The sequence below is a fragment of the Phallusia mammillata genome, chromosome 4 (assembly GCF_965637545.1).
Source record: "Phallusia mammillata chromosome 4, kaPhaMamm4.hap1.1, whole genome shotgun sequence".
NCBI lineage: Eukaryota > Metazoa > Chordata > Ascidiacea > Phlebobranchia > Ascidiidae > Phallusia > Phallusia mammillata.
This window is the reverse complement of record NC_137255.1, coordinates 4,582,918-4,606,967: the sequence shown is the minus strand read 5'-3', so window position 1 is coordinate 4,606,967 and position 24,050 is coordinate 4,582,918. Positions and strand designations below refer to the sequence as shown.

General features: G+C 35.8%; 1 protein-coding gene and 1 long non-coding RNA gene across 3 annotated transcripts; one reads left to right on the top strand and one right to left on the bottom strand.

Moving 5' to 3' along the window:
* The first annotated feature begins 773 nt into the window (after positions 1-773).
* Positions 774-22,971, top strand: LOC145222492 (uncharacterized). 2 transcript variants are annotated; one of them, XR_013859348.1, is made up of 5 exons: positions 774-787; positions 4,790-4,857; positions 18,608-20,110; positions 21,526-21,572; positions 21,888-22,971. It is a non-coding gene; the product is annotated as an uncharacterized LOC145222492 (long non-coding RNA). The 2 variants fall into 2 exon arrangements; XR_013859349.1 differs by lacking the exon at positions 774-787 and adding an exon at positions 797-969.
* Positions 9,940-12,897, bottom strand: LOC145222484 (uncharacterized). The gene is made up of 3 exons (XM_080088625.1): positions 11,868-12,897; positions 10,790-10,995; positions 9,940-10,628 (listed from the first exon to the last, which is right to left on the bottom strand). The coding sequence occupies exons 1-3, from the start codon at positions 12,014-12,016 to the stop codon at positions 10,483-10,485; spliced, it is 501 nt and encodes a 166-aa protein (XP_079944751.1). The 5' UTR covers positions 12,017-12,897; the 3' UTR covers positions 9,940-10,482.
* Positions 22,972-24,050: the final 1,079 nt, after the last annotated feature.

Below are 24,050 nucleotides of genomic sequence, written 5' to 3'. Positions count from 1 at the left end.
GTACTACCACAAACAACCTTCGCACTTGTGCTTCGCTTCACAGATATTTGTTTAAAAGCATTTTACAGTAATTTGATAGTTTTTGTAAAAAATTTTGTGTGCAAAATACCGGATGACAGATGTTTCCCAAACAGAGAATAGTCAGTTTATAAACAAAAAAGGCGACTTTTTGAATTTCAGATGAGTTTTATAAGTAAAATAGATATGTTGTAGTGCTATAGTTATGTTTTTCTTATTCCCACTAATGGCACCGTCAACTTATATTTGTAATTGGTATGTTTTCTTAAGATAAGTTAAAGACTTGCTTGATAAATTCTATGTTAAGTGGACATTTCTTACCAATGTAGGACACAGGTGTGAACCTTTATGTCATGTAATGTAGTGTTGTTGCCTATCAAATGTGGTAATATTAAAACAAAAACAGTAAACAGTAAAATAACAAGTAATTTGGGGGACATTGTTGGCCTGTAGTTGTTTTTGCGATGACATTGATCATTTTAGAAATAGAAGATTATAATTGCACTGCAGTGAGTTGGTTTTGCAGTCCAGATTTAGCTAAATATTTCAACCATAGTTTGCTAAGGAAAGAATGCTACAAATTTGCACATGTAATAGTTAGAGTTGACGACAGGTGCGGCCGTGGTTCAATGTACTTATTCCTGTATTTTTAAGTCGTGGCTATAATCAGACATTGGCCTCACCACAGGGATAGAGAAGATTTAATAAAAACTTTAAATTATGAATACAAGTGAATCATTCAATTGTTTTTTTTCAGATCATCATCCAGGTAATACATAGGACGTATATGCATAAACACTGATCAAGTAGTAAAAGTGTGTGAATCAGAAAGCAATACCTGCTGCAAAAATATTTGGATTTATAGAAACCATGGGAATGTATGTACAACTGTCAATATAGACAGCATTTTCAAACTGGATCTTATTTTCATCTATTTGTTTTCCAACCTTGGTATGTATTTTGTACAGCATATATAAAACACCAAGAATGAACTTACCCACCAACCTGAGTACAACAAGCCTAACCCAATTTAAATTTGTTTGCAAAGTTAAAAAAATGTTTTTATTCGAAACTTTTTTAATGTATAAAAGGCAGTAACCACACTGGATAAAACATCTTTCAGGAAGCCAATGAATAACTGGACAATGCTTAAGATAAAACGTACTTGCATTAATCTTCCATTTTCTTTACCTTTTATCAGCTGCATTTAAATATCTTCACCAGGGTCTGTAAAATATAAAAATGTTGCCAACTTTGGTCCCGTATTTACCCTGCTAGCTCCCCAGATTGGATGCATTTTTAAACAATGTCCTCATTAATGATATTTTGATAGCCTTTAGAATTCTATTGTGAATTTGAAAAAAACTTTTGTAGCTGGTATATATGGTTAAGTAGATGTATCATCTGTTTCATTAGACTTGATAGCCCCAGTGTTTACCCCACTAGCTCCCAAAATGTAAAACACTTTTGTATGTTGCTGGTCACCACTAGTGTTATAATAGCATTAAAATGGCAACCAGGCATATCAACTTGTGTTTGTAATTTACTTGGTGGCTGTTTTAGCAGATGGCATATAGGGGATGTTAACAATCTTATGGCACCAGAAGCACCGTTAGAAAAAAATCAATTTGATATGTAACAAGAATTTTAACCAAGCTCCCCGCTTGTGGAAAGCCTGTTAAAAAAACAGGCTTTCTAAAATATTAGCGGTTAAAGAAATCACACGTTTTGGCAAATCTTTATTTCCAGGTTAAAACCAGTTGTCAGTTTTAAAAAACAAATATATTTCGCTCCAAGATTTCACAAAACGTGTGATATTACTATGGGGGGTGGAAATCGTTGCAACAATGGCAATAGAACAGGGAATGATTCCCAGAATCAATTTACCAGGATTTGTTAAAGAAATCGTTACCAAGGTAGTAAGGTCACTGATGAAAGTTATGAAACCAAACGACAATTAACATTGGTGACCCTGTGTAACTCACTTATTTTTTAAACCCATTAAAGAATCATACTACAATCAGAACCAAGGGAGTTATAACAAAGACCTAATTTTGTGACTTGTGACTAAAGTTGGATTAAATGTTATTTAGTTACTTTGGCTGTACAGCCAGTCCACTTTTTAACACCAGCACTTATGTGCATTGTTACAGAAATGCTAATTGTTGCACACATATGCATGGCTAACCAGCAAATACATTACCTGTGTGCTACCGCAGTTTTTTTAATGCTTTCATTATGGCCAACAATTATGCACACATATGTTTAATGCAGTTGTATGTTAATTGTTTTAACAAATTACAATAAGAGTAATGCCTTTGTTATGCACATCACGGCCAAATGTCCCAAAGTTTTTTTACTGTAATAGAGCGCAAAGCATTTTTTGTAGCGCAGAATAAAATTTTACATGCGCTGCATTGTACACAAGTATGCCATGCTTGCCCAACATGCAATATCTGCGTTATGGACATTTTCTCTTTGGAGCAGCCGGCAATTTAGACGTTTTTTCTGCTGTTTACTGCAACAACTTTTGCACAATAACTACTTTAAACTTTTACAATATACCTACCTCAAACATTTGCTAGAACAAGCGACTTTGTTACATGTTATAAAACAAGACTCCGCTCACATAATCAAGTTTAATGCTCACTAAGGGTCGCCCTAGACATGCTCTAAAAACACAATAATAGGTTGTTTGGTCTCAACGTAGATTAACTGGCGGCCGCATTTTTGATCAACATGTCAATCCACATTGTACACAAAACTTCTTTTGATGTAGAAACACAGCAAACACACTGAAAACACACTTAAAAATAAAATACACATCCTAGTATCAATGCTTGCTCAAAACACATCCAGTAGTTTAAAATATTTTAAACATGGGGCGAATGGGCCAAATTTTACAGAACTGTTAAATGGTCATTGTGATTTGATTTTTTGTTAGTTTAGATGAAAAACCTAATCATTTACCCCAACAGACCCCAAAAATGGGTGAATTTTGTAAACAATGTAGGATTTGAATGAAGTTTGGATAGCTTGTTGGATATGCTGTTATAGGTGTTGATTGTTGTGTTCAAGCCTGTAGCCCCAACATTTACCAATTCAGCCCCCTAAAAGATTGAGTTTTTAAACAAAGTCCGATTTTATTGGAATTTCCACAGCTTGTAGAATTTGCCATTTTACCCTGCAGTCCCAACATTTACCAAACCAGCCCCATGATATAGATGAATTTTTTCAGCAATGCCTGAATTAGATAACACTGGCCAACACAATTTTTGGTGTCTTTAATGTTAAAACTGATATTGACTAATTTTGGGGTGCTGATTTCAAAAATCATTACGGTTTTCTTCAATCAGATCAACTTTTTAAGTTATTTACAAAATCAAAATTTATGACCATATTGATTCAATGACATTAAAATCATGCTTTTATGTGTTTGTTAAAGCTTTGTTACATTATACACATCAATTTCATACAGTGCAGTCAGTTTCATAGCATGAATATGTGTTCTATGCTAATGCTCTGCCTAAAAATGATTGGTGCAGGCTAGTGGTAACTTTAAACTATACGTGTTTTATGGAGTGATTTTCAGACTTGTAAAGCAAGGTGGTAAAACTAAAATTAATAGTGGCTAGGTCATCTATAAGGTGTTGCATGAATTAACAAGATGTTTTATGCTACCTTACTGGTGAATATCCATACAACACAACTAAAAAGAAAAAAAAACGATTTGTATCAAATGTGCATATCTTGCACACTTCGATGTGACTTTAGGGGTTTAGGGCAAGCAATGGGCTCCACTTACATAATGTTGACTGGAATATTGCAGTAATGAACAAAAACAGTAGAAAGGGACTGAAATTATTAGAAAAGAGTACATAACTAAGTTATTAAGCGATCTGAAAAATTCGGTACGAAAATAAGCATAAAGCTACACTTCCCTTAAAACGTAAGGGATATAAATGATGAAAATTAAGCTGAAAGGTTCCAACAGGATATCAGTAAAACGAGACGTGTTTAAATAATGTGGTCCTGGCTAACTGCTGTTGGTCAATTAAACGGGACGATATTGCTGCCAGTCAATTCTGAAAGTTACAGAAGTAAATGTGTTGGCCTATACCCGATATACCTAAAAACTTACAAATTTGAAACATTTTTTTGTTTTATATGTTGAATTTTGTTGGTTAGGAGTGTCCACTTGTTACATTTAAAATTAAATTCAAAATTTTGTTCTTGCAATTAAACGTTAATTCCAAATAAAATACTCAAAACCAGTTTCACTATAGCGTATACATATAGATTGTTTTTCAAACGTGGATGCACCATAACAGGAAAACTAGACGTGATACAGATAAACCGATTGCATTTTTGAAATCAGGACACTGGAAATAGTCAAAATCAAGTAAAAAATTATAGACACCAGTAAAAAAATATTTTTTTGTTGCCCAGTGTAATGTTTGGACTGAATTAGAAAATGACAGTATTCAAATTAAATTAAAGTTGTACAACATGTTTAATTTGCCACTTATGGGTGTTGATGCTTGTGTTTTGCCCTATTTTCTTACTATTTAACCTTTCTATCCTTTATAACAGAACATAAAAGAGAACAAAATTCAAATCATGCCTGAATGTTTTAAGATTTAAATAGTTTGTACTGAAGTTTTAAAATAAGTCCTGATAAATGTGCAAGGGCAAAAAAGGGTTGTTTAAATTAACATATTATGTTGGAGATATGTTTCACCATAAAAGTCATGTTCTTATTTTTTACCAGGACTTTGAATGATTTGGAAAATGGAAAGCTGTGAATGTCCTGGTAGCAAAGGTTGAATCCATGAAACAGTAAGTTGTCTGCAGTAATAAATAGTGTTTGAACTAATAATACTGAATTTGGTTATGTCTGGTTTGCCAAGTTTATTATGCGATTAACTTAATATTTTGACAAAGCAAGGCTAAGATTGAGATTTGTAATACCCCATCAGTCAAACTAATTATGCTATTAACTGATTTGCTTGCATTCAAATTTTGTACAAAAAAATGCAATGTTTTTACCTGCTAATGATGCTTATCTTGCAGTTGCATTTTTTGCAAACTTAAGCTTTGATAGTGTGATGTCTAGAGCTTTCAAATCTTTTGTTAAGTTCTATTATTTGTTGTGTCAATGGGATATTGGGTTATAATATAAGCTGAAGTCATCTTCTGTTTACATAAGGGCATTTAACTGTAGAATTGTAAAAAAATAATTGTAACTTGGACCAGGTTTCCGGTTTTATATTTCAGGTTCTGTCCTGTTTATAATTTTAAACAAAACGCTCTGACTTTTAATGTATCATTTTTAATTGGATAACAAAATATGAAACCAAACAAATACTAGTTACTTGGTTTATACATTGCATATTTAGAATTCGATCCCATATATACATTTTTGTCCCCACATGACATGTGAATGATGAAATATTGATCAAACAAAAACATGTGAATGAGTACACATCTGGTTTAAACTAAGTGTAAATAGTTGATTGTACTCATTTTGTTTTGTTTTTCTTGTTTTTTTCTTCCTTTTAGTTTGTCTACTCTCTTTTGCCATGAAATGTTTGGTGGATTTTGATGAAACTTTCACAGATTGTAGATATAGTTATATATATATGTGCCATCTGCTTCATTTGTTGTCATAACCCTAGTCTTTACCCTGCTAGCCCCCAAAGTATAAAATTTTTGTTGCAGAGCACCTCAAACCAAAGGTTTTTGTAGAGTTATACCAGACATTTGTTACTGGTGTTTGTGGGTTGTTTGGTGGATGTTTTTGCAGTTGGCAGTTCGGGGGGTGTTAATAGCCTGATGACTTTAGACGCATTAACTGTAGTTGCTCAAAAACCTCTAGAGGTCGAAATGTTAGATATTGGCCTATTTGGACAAAATTTTACAGCACTGTTTATTGGATCATTGTGGTTTAATATTTTATATGTTTGGGTGTAAAACTCAATCATTTACCTCACTAGCACCCTAAAATGGGTGAGTTTTATAAATAGTGTCGTAATTTGAAATTTTGACTACTTGTAGAACTTGTCATTTATGGGAGCTTTTTGTTGTGTGTAACCCCAATACTTACTCCTCTAGCTACTTAATATGGGTAAGGTTTTAAAACAGTGTAAAAAATGACTGAAATTTATGTAGTTTGTAGAATTTGCCAGAGATAGGTGTCAATTTTTGTGTTCAACCTTTTGGTCCCCACATTTATGCCACCAGTTCCCTATAATGGGTGAATTTTTGTAACAATATCGGAACTGAATGAAATTTCGACAGTTTATGGAACACGCTAGTTTAAGTTGTCAATTGTTGTGTTTAATCCTGTAGCCCCCACATTTACCCCACCAGCCCCCTAAAATGGGTGATTTTTTTAACAGAGTCGGAATTGACTAAAATTTGTACAGCATGTAGAATTTCCTACTTATAGGTGTCAATTGTTGTGTTCAAACCTTTAGCACCCATATTTACCCCACCAGCTCCCTAAATGGGTGTGTTTTTGGAACAGTTTCAGAATTGGCTGAAATTTGCACAGCATGTAGAATATGCCATTTATAGGTGTCGATTGTTGTGTTTAACTCTTGAGACCCCACATTTACCCCACCAGCCCCCTACGATGGATGAGTTTTTTTAAACAGTGCTAGAATTGGCTGAAATTTATATAGATTGTAGAATTTGCTTTTTGTAGGTGTTGATTTGTTGTGTTCAACCAATTAGCCCCTACATTTACCCCACTAGCTCCCTTAAAAGAGTGCATTTTTTTAAACAATGTCGAAGATAAATGAAAGAAGAATAGTTATGGAAAACATTATTTTAAGTTTTTATTTGTTGTGTTTAACCTTGTAGCCCCACCATGTACCCCACTTACTTTATTATGGGTCCCCTTCCCTTGATTTCACTCAAATTGTTTGTTTTTTTCGTTTTTTTTTCTTCCCAAAGTTTGTCCAACTCGTTTTCCATCAAATGTTTGATGGATTTGGATGAAATTTACACAGATGGTAGATATAGTTATGTAGTTATGCTTCCCACTTTGTTTGTCCAGATAACCCTAGTATTTATCCCGCTAGCCCCTAAAATGGGTTATTTTCTTCCCAAAGTTTGTCCGACTCGTTTTTCCATCAAATGTTTGATGGATTTGGCTGAAACTTATACAGATGGTAGATGTGCATCCCACTTTGTTTTTGTTGACAACCCCAGTATTTACCCCGCTAGCCCCCTAAAATGGGTATTTTTCCCCAAAGTTTGTCTGACTCGTTTTGCTATCAAATGTTTCATGGATGAGGCTGAAACTTATACAGATGGTAGATATAGTTATGTAGATGTGCATCCCACTTTGTTTGTCTTGAGAACCCTAGTATTTACCCCGCTAGCCCCCTAAAAGGGGTAAGTTTGTGAACAGTGTCAGAATTGGCTGAAATTTGGATAGCTTGTAGAGTATGTCATTTATAGGTGTTAATTGTTGTTTTTCAATCGTGTAGCAGATTTCTGTGTCGCAATAGTGTCAAAAGGGTGCCAACCAGTTGTATGTTACTCGTTTGTGACTTTGTGGGTTGCTTGGTGGATGTTGTTGCGCCATGGCAGGGGATGTTAACAGCCCTATGACGTCAGAAACATTAACGGTTGTTACTCAAAAGACCTCTATTGGTCAAAATTTTGAACATTGGCGGATTGGGCTGAAATTTTGCAGCACTATGGATTGAGTCATTGTGGTTTAATATTTTTTTAGTTTGTGTGTCAAACCCCATTAGTTACCCTACTACAGTGTTTCTCAACCTATGGGTCGCGACCCAAAGTTGGGTCGCCTGTTTTTTTAACAAAAACATCTACTATTTAACTTTGTTTCGTAATGTTATTATTTTATTTCCCAGAACTTTAAATTGTTGCCACATAATGTTTTTGTCTATATTTTTTTTTCTAACGCGGATTTGTTTCCACGTTTTGGTCAAGAAAGAATGGTTCAAACTTTTTTAAATTTACACATATTATAGATATTGGTCTAAAGATGGTCCACATGAATTTTGACCCCGTCCCTCGGTTCACCCACAGTCCCCCAAAACGTGAAATTTTTAAAACAGCCGCACTGACCAAAGTACTTAATGTAGAAGTTTCATGCTTTGTTGTTTGGTGCAATGTAAGGCATTTTCAATAATTTTGTACCTTAAAAATGATTTACCCATTTTTCACCCCTAAACCCCACAATATTCGTTTCTGTCTTATGCTGGTTCATTAAACGTGTTTGGTCCAGAAAGAGTGCTTTAATTTTTTTCAAATTTGTACAGATGTTAGTTATTGATCCAAATTTCACCCTCCTAAAGTTTGACCCCGGACGGCTCAGTGGGTTCACCCACAGGCCCCCCAAACGAAAAAAATTAAAAACGGCTGTAATGACCCAATTACATAATCTGAGGGTTTCATGCTTTGTTGGTTGGTGCAATGTAAGCTATTCTAAGGAATTTTGTAACTTTTTATTGGATTCACCCATTTTTACCCCTTAAAGGCCCGTTCACACCGGACGTAGCGTAGCGTAGCGAAGCGAAGTTGGGCGAAGTTGAGCGAAGGGGGTGTTCACACCGGACGTAGCGTAGCGAAGCGAAGATGGGCGAACGGTTTTTTTGTTGAAGGTTGTACAAATACCACAACTGTTTGACGGAAGATATAAATGTTATTGATTATCTATCTGACACAAATGCATTTATGTATGAATTGTATCAAATTAATTTAAATTAATTGCTATTGTGACGTCATATTAACACATGTTTTGACCGGAAAATAATTATACGTTTAAAATTTTAATGCTAGAAGGTATTGTTATTGCTGGAAATAAAGATGAACAACCGCTCCGCATTAAAAAGGGCTCGAGTAGTCCGATTACTCGCCATTCATCGCCTTTCTAGTCAGAGCAGAACATGTAGAAGCATCTGGGTGAAGCCTACCAGACAGCGACGACCTGTTTTAAGTAAGTGAATGATGCTGTTGCCTAAAACCACTTTAAAAAATAGCAGGAGGTTCAATTCTTTCAGGTGAATATTATCGCCTGGTTCAGGAACTGCGACTTGAGCAGGTTGCAGAATTTCAGTCTTATTTCAGGATGTCGCCAGCAACTTTCGACCAGTTGCTTTCGTTAGTTGGACCTCTAGTGTCCAGAGAAACGACTAATTATCGGAGTCCTATTTCACCCGGTGAACGGGTTGCAGTAACTTTAAGGTTAGTTATAAGTTGTGTTTTCTTGCACTTCATTTCAACAGTAATATTTATGTTTTTCCAGGTATTTAATCGGTGGAATGACGTACGAGAGTTTGTCACATTCTTATCGAATATCAAAGGCATCTCTTTCCACAATAATACCTGAAACTTGCCAGGCCATTTGGCAAGTTTTGCAGCCAAACCACATGGCAAAACCAAATGCGGATGATTTTCAACGAATTGCCTCTGATTTTAGCAGGCTATGGCACTTTCCTAACTGCCTTGGTAGCATGGATGGTAAACACATCCAAGTACAGGCCCCTTCCAACTCGGGTTCCCTGTATTATAACTACAAGGGCACTTTTAGTATTGTTTTGTTTGCAGTAGTTGATGCTAACTATCGTTTTACGATGGTTGACATCGGGGGATACGGCAAACAAAGCGATGGTAGAATCTACAGCAATTCTGTATTCGGAAGGCAGTTATCAAGCCACCAATTGCCGATTCCTCCACCACAACCCTTGCCTGGATCATCGGAGGCCCTGCCATGCGTTTTTGTTGGAGACGAAACATTTCCGTTACAGGAAAATTTGCTTCGTCCTTACCCAGGGAGGCAATTATCGCTCCGTCAACGGGTTTTTAATTACCGGCTTTCTAGAGCCAGGCGCATCGTAGAAAACGTATTTGGTATAATGGTATCCCGCTTTCGAGTGTTTCGCGGGCCGATTTGTTTGGCACCAGAAAGGGTGGATAATGTGGTGAAGGCATGTGTTGTTCTTCACAACTTCCTTCGCCATGAAAGTATGTATGTTGGACCGAGTGATCTCGACCACGAAGATAGGAGTGGCGAATTACATCCTGGCAGTTGGCGGGAGGAGCAAGAAAATAGTCTAGGGTGCATTCAAAGGGTTGGGCGACGTCATAGCACGCAAGCATTTGAAGTAAGGGAAAAGTTTGCCGAATACTTTAGCAGCGAAACCGGATCTGTGTCTTGGCAGAATGCCATTATTTCAAGGTGTTAGTTAGTTTGCATGTAAACGGCTCTTTTTAGAGCCATGTTTGTCCTGTAACTGTTTGTCTATATGTCTGTTTGTGGGAAAGTTGATGGCAACCTTCACGTGGTCTTTCCTGTTACAGTGTGAAAACACGAACCAATGCCATCTTAGATTAACTTTATGTTTATTTAAAACAACAATAAAATAAAATCTGAAAAATAAAATATATTCTGAAACAAAGCACTGTCCTACTGTAGTGAAGATTTTACTTTTCAGAATCCAATTTTTTTTCGATGTCCAACATTAGAGTTCTGATTTTTAATTTAAACTCGCACTTCACTACAGTAGGCCAGTGCTTTGTTTCTCCAGCCACTCCCAGAAAAAACAATTCCTCCGGGTCTTGTGTCTCCTCTAAAAAACAAATCAAAAACACTACATAAAAGGTCTGGTTTCAGAAATTTCAGGTACAAATTTTGTTAGCATGTACAAATTAAAACTTATTTCTAGCTCTGAGTTCTGAACAAAATACACACAACTAGGAAACTGCAGGTAAAATCATTGACTACTATTACCTGTTGTTTTTTCTAAGGCATGCAACAATGCCAAATCCATGTCTGGTTTCCTTTTTTTGGTCTTTCTGGTGGGGTTGTTTGATTCCGGGGTTGATTGTGTTTCTGGTGTAGAAACAGTTTCCTGGAAATAAACTGATTCTACACCAGAAACATCACTCTCACAGAGTGAGGTCTCCTCAAAGACTGTGTTGTAGTTTGAAGTTGTACTAAACAAATAAAAGCACCAGCAAGGAGTGTTAAGAAATATATCCACAATCAATGTATCATGGAATTATAAATCTTATCATATACCGTAATTTTCCATGTATAATGCGCAAAATTTACTTAATTTATTGTCCTAAAATCTAGGGTGCGCATTATGCATGGGTACAACAAATTTTGAAGAAAATCTGCCTCGAAATAAAACTTTAAATCACACCTTTCTTCTTGTTTGTTGTCAATCAATTCATAATTGACGACACATCGTTTGATGCGATGGTGCAATCCTTGATGGTGTGTTATTGTCAAATACTGCACACTGCCCATTTAGCGACAACGTAAATGGGGTGATATCATTGCCGATATGCAACGGATCGAACGAAAATTTTGTATATAAGTTTGAATTTAATTATTCTGATTTTTAGGTATTTTAATCTGATACATATTAAACTTCATTTGTGTTTTAAAAATAAAAATGTTCTCTGCAAGTATTAAGATCGGTTCCGCTTGAACGCGACCAGTAAGATCTCGTTTGCTGTCACGATGTACCCTACACAATTCCTAAACATTTTTCGCTGTCGAGTTTGCGAGCACATGCGCAGTGATACTGACCGGCAGAATAACATCCGGTTGTTTCAAAAGATGATCTTTTTTCTGAAATAATTTTTTGTTTACGGATTTAAGAGTAAAAATTTGGGTGCGTATTATACATGGGTACAGGCTTTTTTCCAGCATCGACATGCCATTTTTAGGGTGCGTATTATACACGGGGGCGCACTATACTTGGAAAATTACGGTAGTTTGTAACAGTGTGCACTGTCTTTGGGTGCATTAAGTTCAGTTCTATAAAGCTAAGTGAGACCTAGACAAATACTCTCACCCCCTGGGCTCCATTTGTTTTTCTAAAAACTGCATCACAGGGTACAATGACCACTGTGATGCAGTTGAAGCTTCTGAGCCGGACTTTTTCAGCATTTTTTTTTTCTCCCTCGTGAATTTGTCACGCAGGGACTTCCATTTTTTTTTCATTTCATCTCCTGGTTGAAATTAATGTTAGTGCCAATATATTACAGTTTTTAAATAAGGTATGGCATAGCTATATTTACTATAGCTACACTGAAATGCTATGAATATGTTACCATACAATACAACCAAATTTGGGAATACAAACAACCAAGGCATGGAAAATCCCCATAGGCCATACAGGAATCAAGGATATGCATGCATTTGCTTATGTATTGCTTAACAATTAAAACAAGTTTTCCTGAATGACAGAAAAACATAGTACATTATGCACACACACAATTAAAGCCTCATAAATATTTTATTACCTAGTCTACACAAAAGTAGGGGAAATTTTGTCTTGGCAACTGATACATAATTATTAACTAATTGATATTGCACATGACATATGGTTTAACATGCACATGTTTTAAGTTTTTAATATTTTTAGCAACTGTCTGTCTGCTTTTACATCACACTAAACTGTACCTTCCATGTTTAATGTTTGCCCGATTGCTTTCCAGGCATTTTCTTTTGCAAGTTTATCCCTATAGCCATGAAATGATAGGTCATATAATGACCTATATTTCTTTATCTCTTCTACCAGTATTTCATCCACTAGCTCAAAATCCATTTTTTGTACTTAGCTGCTGAACAAAAAACTTAAATGAACAATGTCTAAACAACTTGATTATAGTAACTTCCAACTAACCAAATTATCGTCTAACGTGACCCCTTGACCTTGTCAATCAAAATCTCAGCCACATAGAAACATTTCAACATCGCCCAATTAAGTTACTTTAAATTTAAGCAGGATTTTTATCCATTTAAAATAATAAACTACCAGTTTTACATTTTTTCAAACAGCCAACTGTTATTTTTTACTGACAAAAACAGTTTTCGGCAAAGTTCCTGGCAAAAATTTACGTCTGTGCAGGAGCCTTCGCTCAACTTCGCCCAACTTTTTCGCTACGCGCACGAAACCTCGGCGAAGTTGGGCGAAGTTGGGCGAAGGCTGCGTCCGGTGTGAACAGTCCCATTTAAATCCATTGTAGCGAAAGGTTCGCTCAACTTCGCCCAACTTCGCTTCGCTACGCTACGTCCGGTGTGAACGGGCCTTAAACCTCAAAATAATAAGTTTTATGCCAGAAATACAAGCCATAATGTGCTGAAATGGTAAACAATTGTTTGCAGTAGGTTATTCGTTTAATATTTAAAAATTTGCCTTAATCGGCCAAATAGTTACTTTTACAGCCCATAATATGTGTACACTGTCAGATAGATAGAAGTCCCAACTCTCAAGGTAGTAATTCACTTGTTTACGATTAAGGCGGGTGAATGCAGCGGGAGTGCTTAGCTTGACATCCGGACCGACGTTTTACGAGACAGTCGTGTTGGTGATTAGAAATCAGCTGTTTTTGTGCAGCTATGCTATGTCGTTTTATTAAGTTATCAACCACATTATCAGTTTTGGAAAATTGTGTTTAAAAACTGACCTTGAACGACAATATCACGGTCAAAGCATGAGATTAAATTGAAAGTTATTTTCCTGTTCTTATTTACTGTTTTTTTTTTGTGATTGTATGACAACAATGATGCATATTCTAGTTTTGTGACAACATGATGTGATAATGGGTAATTCTGTTTGTGACGTCATAAAATATGTGTTAGATCACTGTTTGAGCATTGTCTGCTGATAATGCTTTGAACCAGTTCTCAGGTTCGGGCTAAATGGAAATGTTTGGTCGATAAAACGATTATTATTTGTTTGATAATTTAATTTTCAAAACTGGTGTAGTAATTTTTAAAAAACTTTCGTGATTTAGAGACAAAAATACAACCAAAATAGTAAGAAGGTATGTCCATGGGTCGCGAGAGACCTCAAAACAAAATTTTGTGAAGTATTTGGGTCGGGTCAAAAAAGGTTGGGAACCACTGCCCTACTAGCCCCCTAAAATGGGTCAGTTTTTTAAACAATGTCAGAATTGGCTGATATTTAGACAACTTGCAGAATTTACCATTCATAGGAGCTGATTGTTGTGCTTAACCTTGTAGCCCCAATTTCACCCCAATAGCCCCCTAAAATGGGTGAGTTTATTAAACAGTGTCGGGATTGGCTAACATTTGTGTAGCATATGCACTATGCTATTAGTAGGTTTCTTCAATTGATGTGTTTTACCTTGTAGCCCCAACATTTACTCAACTAGCCCCCGAAAATAAATAAACTTTTTAAAAAACGTCCTAATTACATGAAATTTGCAAAGTTGATTGAACACACTAAGTCCTCAAATGTTTATGTTTTGCCCTGTAGCACCACAACCAACTTATCCCTAAAATGGGTGACTCTTTTAATAATGTACGAGTTGAATAAAAATTGGACAGCTTGTAGAATTTGCTATTCATAGGTGTCCATTTTTTGTTTTACCCCATTATGCCACTATTTACTCCTTTTCTTTGAAAACGAACGTTAAATAAGACATACTTCAAAGAATATCTGGGGTGAATCTAAATTTATATAGTTTGTACCCTACATAGTATTATTATTTAAGGCCAGTGCCGATCACTGTGTTTTACCTTACAACACCCGTCTTTCTCATGGTTATCTGAGATCTCTTGAAATGCATTATTTTCAACTTTACATGTGTGGATCAATGAGTTTTTTCCTGCAGAAACAAATAAGGATATAAAGACGGTGGCTAATATGGGACCCATATAAAATAAGTGTAAGAAATATATAAACATTTTAAAACATGTTATAGTTTATGTGCATCGGCAAAATGTGTTAAGCCATCTATCTAGTCCATGAAAGAACCACTGAGAAACAGGGGAGTGGGCAAAGAACTAAGAGTATAATTTTGCCCATGAACTAGTAACCAGTACTTAAAATTACAATTACACAAACAAATCAAAGCAAACTACTTATGGGTCCCCTTCTCTGAAGACGCATCTTAATTCACTCTTTTTTTCTCCGGTGAAGTTTGTCCATGTACTTTTGGCATGAAATCTTTGGTAGATTTAAAAAAAATTGGGAGCATTTGTTCATTGTGCCATTGTTAGGTGTTGGTTTTTGTGTTTACCCTCTAGCCCTAATATTTACCCCACAAGACCTCTAAAATGGGTAAAAATTTTAAACAATGTCTGAATTGGATAAAATTTGTACAGTTTTTTTTTTAATTTGGCATTTGTAGTTGTCCATTATTGTGTTTTACCCTGTAGCCCTAATATTTACCCACTAGCCTCCTAAAATGGGTAAAAAATTAAACAATGCCTGAGGTGGATGAAATTTGGACAGTTAGTTGAATTTAGCATTTATAGCTGTTGATTATTATGTTTCGCCCTTTACATAACATAATTATTTAAGGCACATTATCTATCACTATGTTTGACTTTATACCACATGAGTTTCTTGTGGTTATTTGTTTACAACTTTGTAGTTTTGGGGACCCATGAGTTTCTACCTGCAGAAACAAATTAAGGTCTGCTAAACCACCCTTCTAATTTATGCTATAGTTATTAAACTAAGGTACTTTCTTATGTGAACGGGTGTTATGGCACATTACATACGTAAAGTTTGTCTAAGCATTTTGGCATCAAATCTTAGATGGTTGTGGATAAAATTTGCACAAATGGTAGATGGAGTTATATAGATGTGCTATCTGCTTTGTTTGTCTTTATAACCCCTGTATTTACCCCGCTAACCCCTAAAGTGTAAATGTTGCTGGGCACAACAAGCATAAGGTTTCTGTGGTATAGTAGTGTTACAAGGGCAACCAGTCATATGTTAACTTGTGTTTGTGCATTGCTTGGTGGATGTTTTTGCACTATGGCAGTTAGGTTATTAATGGCCTTATGACATCAGAAGCATTAACTGTTGTTGTTCTAAACAACCTCTAGTTGTGAAATAGGTGTTGATTGTTGTGTTTACCCCATAGCTCCAATATATACCCACCAGCTCTCTAAAATGAGTGATTTTTTTAAAATGTCATGATGGTATGAAATTTGGAATAAAAAGTTTTTTTAGAACATAATATTTATTTAAACTCTTTCTTGATAGGGACAGATATTGATTTTACTGGATTTGATTTTTCTCTTTATTATATTTCTTACCAAAGTGTGTCTAACCCATTTTGCCATGAAATATTTTGAATAAAATTTACATGGATGGTGGATATAGTTATGTAGATGTGCATGCTGGTTCCTGTCTTGATAATCCTTGTATTTACCAAGCAAGCCCCCTAAAATGGGAGTTTTTAAAACAATGTTGAAACTGTTTATGTTCAACCCTGTAGCCCAGGCTGGCAGAACTGTTACTTAAAGGTGTTGATTGTCATGTTTTGCTGTATTTTTACACTATTTACCCTTTTTTCCTTTAAAATAGAGCAGGGATCACCAAACTGCGGCCCGCAATGGTGTTTTGTTTGCCAAATCGTACTTAAAAATTTGTAACATTAAAAAATTGATTTACTCCCTGCGAAAGTTTCATGCAACAACATATGGAATTAATTTTACCTAGTCTCATAGGATTATAACACACAGAACTGATCCTAAGCCAGTGTGGTACATCAGTGGTCTTCAGCCTTTTTTAAAGGTGACTCAAATTTTGAAGAAAAAAAATTAGCATTTACATGTGACCCCTTTTTTGACAGTGAAAAAATGTTTCAAGTAATGGCGAAACTTTCAAGTAGACTTTAAATATTATCATTCAGCATGCATTATTACACTTAAATGTTAGAACCCAAAAGTTTTATTTAATTTAGCCAATCTAATTCGCGTTAAAGCTCACTAGTTTGCAGAAATCAGTAAACATATGTATTTTGATAATATAAACATATGTTGACGACCACTATGTTGTATCACTGGTTGGCAACCGCCAGGCTGCGACCCAGTGCCATTCTGTGAAGAGTTCGTTGTCGAGCTGTATACTTTTCCTGATCAAATGCTTTGAAACATTTTGCCCATGTATCTTGGGGTTGATAAACTAATTGAAGAGTTTTTATTGCAAAATATTTGTAGTTTTTTTTAAGTCTGTCCGTAATCAAATTTTAGGTTCAAAACCGGCCCACAGTACAAAAAAGATTGTCAGCCCCTGTGTTACATCACAGACAAAACAGTTTTAATTGTTTGCGAACAATTTTCTTCTTTAATCACTTGTGACATAATATAAGAACATTGCTCTGAAGATATGACTAACTTTAAAAATCAACAATCGCATCACCACACTTCAAATAGTATTGTAGAAAGATCTCTGGCAGTACGATAAAAATCGCCTCACGGGGTGAGTTTGAAAAAAAGAAAAGAAGGCTTGAAAACTATGTGGCCCTTGTGAATCATTATCAAACTTTGCCGGCCCGAAATAGTAAATCAAATAGGACAAGTTTCAAACAATTTTTGAATTGAGGGTTTGTAAAGTTTGTACTTTTAACAACATGCTTATTTAAGCCCATTTCTGATCACTGTGTTTTACCTTACAACCCAAAACTTTTATATGGTTGTGTCTTGAAATGCATTGTTTTCAACATTGTATGTGTGGAGCCATGTGTTTTTGCCTGTAGAAACTACTTTTATAATATGGTTATAAAAGATGGTGGCTGATATTGAACCAGTTATAAAATGGGTGTGGGGAATATGTTAACATTTCAAAACTAGAAGGGTGGATTAGCACATTTTGTCATTGCACATATAATATAATCTATCTTAAAACCTTAATATATTTTCCATGCTGTTTTTATATTGGGTCCCAGGTTAGCCACCATCTTTCATAACCTTGATTGTTTCTGCAGGCAGAAACTCGTGGCACCCACACATGCAAAGTTGAAAATAATGCATTTCAAGAGATAACCATGAGAAAGACGGATGGTTTAGGGCAAAAACAGTGATCGACACTGGGCCTAAAAAATAATACTATGTATTAAAGGGGGGTAAATAATTGGGTTATCAAGACAAACAAAGTGGGATGCACATCTACATAACTATATCTAACATTTGTGTAAGTTTCATCTGAATCCATTAAAGATTTGATGGCAAAACAAGTCTGACAAACTTTGGGTAGAAAAAAAAATTCTTAGTGAAATCAATACGAAGGGGACCCATAATAAGTTTTAGTGTATGTGCAATCACAAATCCCTTCTAGTTTGTAAAACATATTGACCCCAGCACTAACTAGTTGCAGTACAAATCAAGTATGTTTGATAGTAATGTCTCTGCTTTTCAAAATGTCATTTTTTTCTGCTGAAGAACCAGACACAAACTTGTGCAAATTAATACCCTACCACAATAGAAGTTTGGACCATTGCTGTACTTGTCTCTAGTTAAGTTGTTGGGATTGTTTACGAGCAATTATACACTTGAATGCAGAAATAAAAGAGACCTGGCATGCTGACATACCTACTTCCTAGTTGTGCCCTTAAAAATCATAAAATACTTTTACATTACAAATTTAAAAAGGTTGAGGTTGTTTTTTAAACACACTATAGATATCACAGGCATACAAAAAATATTTGTGAAAAATTGTTGTATTAGTTTTACATCAATGGCAACCTTTACCATGACTGTCATTTAACACCACATGATCAGTGTTGTTAAGTTTCATTTGTTTAACCAACTGATATCTTATTGCAGAAACATTTGTGGAAGAAGGACATCCAGAACATGGTTTCATTCTGACAATGTTGTCTTCCCGTTTTTGTCATTAATCTGTATGTAGTAGTCTCACAGTAATTGCTTTGTTGGCCTGAGAAAGTCTGCTCTTGCGCCTGCTTGTGTGGTGGTACATGAGATGTGAATGATTGTGGTTGGTTTGCCCCATTGTTGCAATTCGGGTCTGATGTCATCTTGGATGTGGCTTAGTTGATGCCCTGAAAAAGGACGCTTTTCTTGGCTGATGCTAAGTTTTCATTTCTTGTTGGCTGATTGGAGGAGGCATGTTTTGTTGTGATACATATTGCTTGTGTCAGTTGATGTTGCAGAGACAGACCTTGGCTGACCTTCTCGGAGGACTTATTAAGACGAGCAATGACCCTGTGGCATTTAGCTGATGATTGCATTGTTAGCCAAGTCTGTTGCTGGCCTGGTGCGATCAAGGAAAGGTTACCCAAAATATTGTGGCTTTGTCACATTTGGAACCTAACTTGTTCTAATCCTTGTCAGATGACTGTTGTATACTGTGTATGTTTGTATGTCAGTCTGGTGAGGCTCACGCAGAAGTTGTCTGAGACCTTCAGGTCACTTTTTAAGATGGCCGAAGCTGGGTTTCTAAAGGGCTGGCTGTCTGTTGTATGATTTGTCCATGTATTCGGTCTGGTATGCCAGATGTTAGCTTGGGACATTTTGGTTGAGGGGAGCTGAACATGGCCGAAAGGTGTGAGCTGCTAGCCGCTCACGTTTACTACTTGAAGCTGGGTGTCTCCATGCACGCAGATGGCATTGATGTGCAAGTCATGTGTCTTCGCTGTCTCTATTAGGTTATCTGTATATGTGACTTTCGCTTCGGTACATCAGTTTATTTAATAGATGGGGATTTCTTTTGTGGTGTATTTTTAGTTTTAGGGTTTTGTTGATATGTGAAATTTTTTTTGTGCTGGTGTATTTTTCGTTTTAGTGTTTTGTTTTCATGTGGAATTTTTTGTGGTTGTGTATTTTTAATTTTAGGGTTTTGTGGATATGTGGAATTTTTTTGAGGTGGTGTATTTTTCGTTATAGAGTCTTGTTGATATGTGGAATTGATTTTGTGGCGGTGTATTTTAAGTTTTAGGGGTTTTTTGATATGTGGAACTTTTTTTGTGGTAGTGTATTTTTCATTTTAGGGTTTTGTTGTCATGTGGAATTTTTTGGTGGTTGTGTATTTTTTGTTTTAAGGTTTTTGCTGATATGTGAAATTTTTTAGTGGTGGTGTATTTTTCTTTTTATGGTCTTGTTGATACTGTGGTGTGTCTTCACTGGCATGTGTATGTGGTACTTTTGAAAGTCCTTTGTATGTTTAAATTGTTTTGCTGCCAGGTTGCATGATCAGTATATCTTGTATTATATTATATGGAGTGAAATTGAATTGTAGACATTGCATTGTTGGGTGACACTTATGTTCAGATGAACAATCTTTCATTACTGATGGATTCACCTGTCGAAGTAAGTTAAATCTTTATTTGTTAATAAAGCAATAAATATAGAATTTATTATAAGTATGTGGATTCTTTATTGTACCTATCACCAATGGCATTTTGGATTTAGAATAAAAATTTTGCTGATAGTGCAAACAAGGAATGTAATTGTGCCAACTGTTTTATTAGACTGAAGAGCTTCGTGGTTGTGTGTGTTTACATTGTGGTGAACTGCTTGTATCAGCTGAATGGTAGTTTTGTATGTGACAGTGAGAATGTTGCCAACAGCCTGATAACAATGAAACCTTAAGTGATTATTGCTGATTTGTTGCTTTGAAATAGTGGTCAATTGGGTTATTGCAGTTTGGTGATTTTTTGGCCTGACAGAAAAAACTTTGTCATAACCCCACTAGCCATTTTTTTCCGAATTCAGACAGTTGGTAGAATGGGGAATTGTTGGGTGTTGATTGGCGTGTTTCAGGTTAAAGCCCTACCATTTACCACACTAGCAATAAATTTTGCAGTGTAATAATGTAACAATAATCTCGTTACAGTTTACATCTTTTTATGTGTGGGTTACAATAAGTTGCCTGTAGATTTGAGCAAGATTGCAATAAACATTTGCAAGTAAAGCACAAAATGTAGAATATACATAGTGAAATAATTTTAATTTAGCCAAATAGTAAAGGCCTTCACAGAATCTGGCCTACAATACCTTCATATGCTGACTTTGAGATGTTTTAAATACATTTGGTTGTTTACTTTAATTTTAATAACTTATGTATAGTATGATGTCACTTGTCATTGGTGCTGTAATTATTTGCAACAACATTCCTTGCTTTGTTGTATTGTTTTTGCTGAAAAGGCAAGTGTCTGGTTTGATCTGTTGTGAATCTGTTGGAGATAAGCACTGTACCTTGGTCGATAAACAAACTATTTTCCTCCAATAAATTTTAAAAACAATCCTGAGATATCATGCTCTGCTTCTTGAATGGTTTTTTGAGGGTTGATTGTTTTTTGCTATCTTCATGGTAGTCATTATTATGACAGCCACATTATATAAACATTACAACTGCAGAAGCATTGCGGCTCACACCCAATAATTTTTCCTGCTGTAACCCTGGTAGTGATTTGCGTTGTGGACGACTGACATAGTGCAATATGTGCCATACCACCCTCATAGTTTCTAACATACAACTCATAAGTAAAAAGTTACTACTTGGTGGCAGACCGTGTTGATGTTTAATTGTGACAATAAGATCTTTTTTGCAACAAATGTATTTTTTTTCTCTTGTGTCATTTTTATTAATCACTGACCAGAAATTTTGTTGTCTTTTCTGACAGATGTTTTCAATGACATTTGTTGATTTTTGCAGTCATTGCAAACATTCAATAACTTTGTTTAGATGTTGTGTTTTTTTTTCAATATCCTTTATTTTACAGAATGATGTTCTTGTTACCAAACTTTCATGACAATGATTTACTTATAGGTAAGTTTGACCTAGTACATATGTTGGTGCAATAAAATTTTGTGCAGTCTACAAATCCTGCAGCAATTGTTAATTTAAACTTAACTTAAAAACAGGTTAAGACATCAAGCACAGAAATCAGGATTTTTTTTGTAAATAAAATGTTAATGTTTGCATTACCTATCCCTTTTGTATGAAGCAAATTATACTTTGTAAAACAGGTTTGCAATAAACAAATAAAAATACAATGTGTTCATGCTTTTTTGATACAAAACATTAGCAAATCTTAACCAGCTTATACGCCAATGCTCACAAATCAAATATTTTGTTTTTCAGATTTCCTTCATCTTTCCTCCAGTTGCTTCATTTCTACATTTTCTTGTGTTGTGTTTGTTGATTTTTCGTTTCGCTGTGTCTGGTGTTTTTAGGCAGAAATATTTCTTAGATCAGGCAGCCTGCAGTCGTCCCATTACGGATTTTGGTAATTACCCATAATTTAAGATTTTTTTATCCCCTTCGCCCATAAAACATAGACTAAAACCGAGAATTTTGTTTTTAGAAATACTCCTATACTTTTACCACATTTCCCATACAGTTTTTTGGCGTTGCTTCCACCATTTATCCTAGCTATTCGGTTTTATCACCCCTCCCCCCAAAAAATATATATTTGCCGGTGCGGTTTAAGCCGAGTTTTTTAACCCTCAGATAGCTGTTGAACACACTACTTCCGCCATCAAAGATTCAATCCACCATTTTTATACATTCGGTCGGTCGTCACTCGCCTCTACATCAATTTTTTTTATCAAAACCAAGGTCACGACCTGTTTTTTTTTCCTTTTCAAACATTTTGCCTTCAAAGCGAAGCTAAAAGACCCACCTTACCAACTTTTTGGTTATGCCACACTTCTTGCTCCATCGGAACACACTAATTAGGCTGTGTCAGTTTTGGGGTGCATTTACCACTCTCTCCACACGAGGGTTGGACATGTTTTTGTCCACTTTTGCCACGTTTTACCCTCGAACAGAATTGTTTCGTGTCCTCAAAGCTAAAATACCCAACTTTTTGACTATACTACACTTCCTGTTCCATCAGAACACACTGATTAGGCCGTGTCAGTTTTGGGGTGCATTTAACACATCTTTCCCCACACACGGGTTGGACGTTTTTTGTCACGTTTTACCCTCAAAACAGAACTTCAGCAACTCTTATCCGCCTATGCGCTTGTTTTCTGCTCAAAGTACTAATTACGCCAAGTTCAGCGACCTCTACGGACGTTTTGCAAACTCCTTACGCCTGATTACTCACATGATATACGGTTGTTCTTACGTCGGCCAACTTCACACCCTTTCTTACAAACGTGGTCGCAATATATTCATTCATGTCAATCGTTCATTTACAAAAATAGAACAATTATTCTTTGTGCATTGTGTGATGTGGAAAGAGTAAAGCAAAATTATGTAAGTCAGCTGGAGAACCAGTGAACAAAGTGCGGTCAAGCAGCTTATTTCATAAAAGAGTCGCAATCGCTTTGAGTGGCCTCGAAATTTTAGAAACAAACTCGCGGTGGGTTTAATGTACCGTCTCGAATTTTTTGAAACAGAGGTCACGTACGAATTCAAATTGGGGCCTACGGCAACGGTTTGCAATTTGGAAACATAAACTGTACAGTGTCGGAATTTTTGAAAATGAGGTCATGTGAACTCCAATTGGGGTTAATTAAATGCCTGCGGCAAGGGCTTGCAATTTTGAAAATAAAACTGTACAGTCTCGAAGTTTTTGAAAATGCGGTCACGTGAACTCCAATTAGGGTCAAATGCCTGCGGCAAGGGCTTGCAGTTTTGGAAATAAAACTGCATGTTCTCGAATTGTGTGTAAATGAGGTCACGTGAACTCCAATTAGGGTCAAATGCCTACGGCAAGGGCTTGCAATTTTGAAAAAGAAACTGGATGGTCTCGAATTTTGTGAAAAAGAGGTCACGTGAACTACAATTAGGGTCAAATGCCTACGGCAAGGGCTTGCAATTTTGAAAAAGAAACTGGATGGTCTCGAATTTTGTGAAAATGAGTACAAGTGAGCACCAATTTGGGTCAAATGCCTGAGGCAAGGGCTTGGAATTTTGAAATTAAAAACTGCATGGTCTCTAAATTTTTTAAAATGAGGTCACGTGAGGTCCAATTACCGTAGCATGGTCTCCAAATTTTGATGATAAAATTGCATGGTTTCTCAATTTGATACAAACTCCTGGTGGTGGGGCAAAACTGACAAGACAGGGTGGTGCACAGCAAATTCATGCTGCAGTTATTTTTTCGGGTCAGTTTAAGCTGACGCTAAATTGGTTGAAATCACACCTTGTAGTTTAAGAATAAAATTTATTGTTGTAATCAATAGGCGACTTCGACACGTCCAAAAATTTAAGAAACAGCGCTTGAGAACGGTGTTTGCAAGCCTACATTGAAATATTGCATTCCTACGGCACCATACGTTTTTCCTTGAGTAG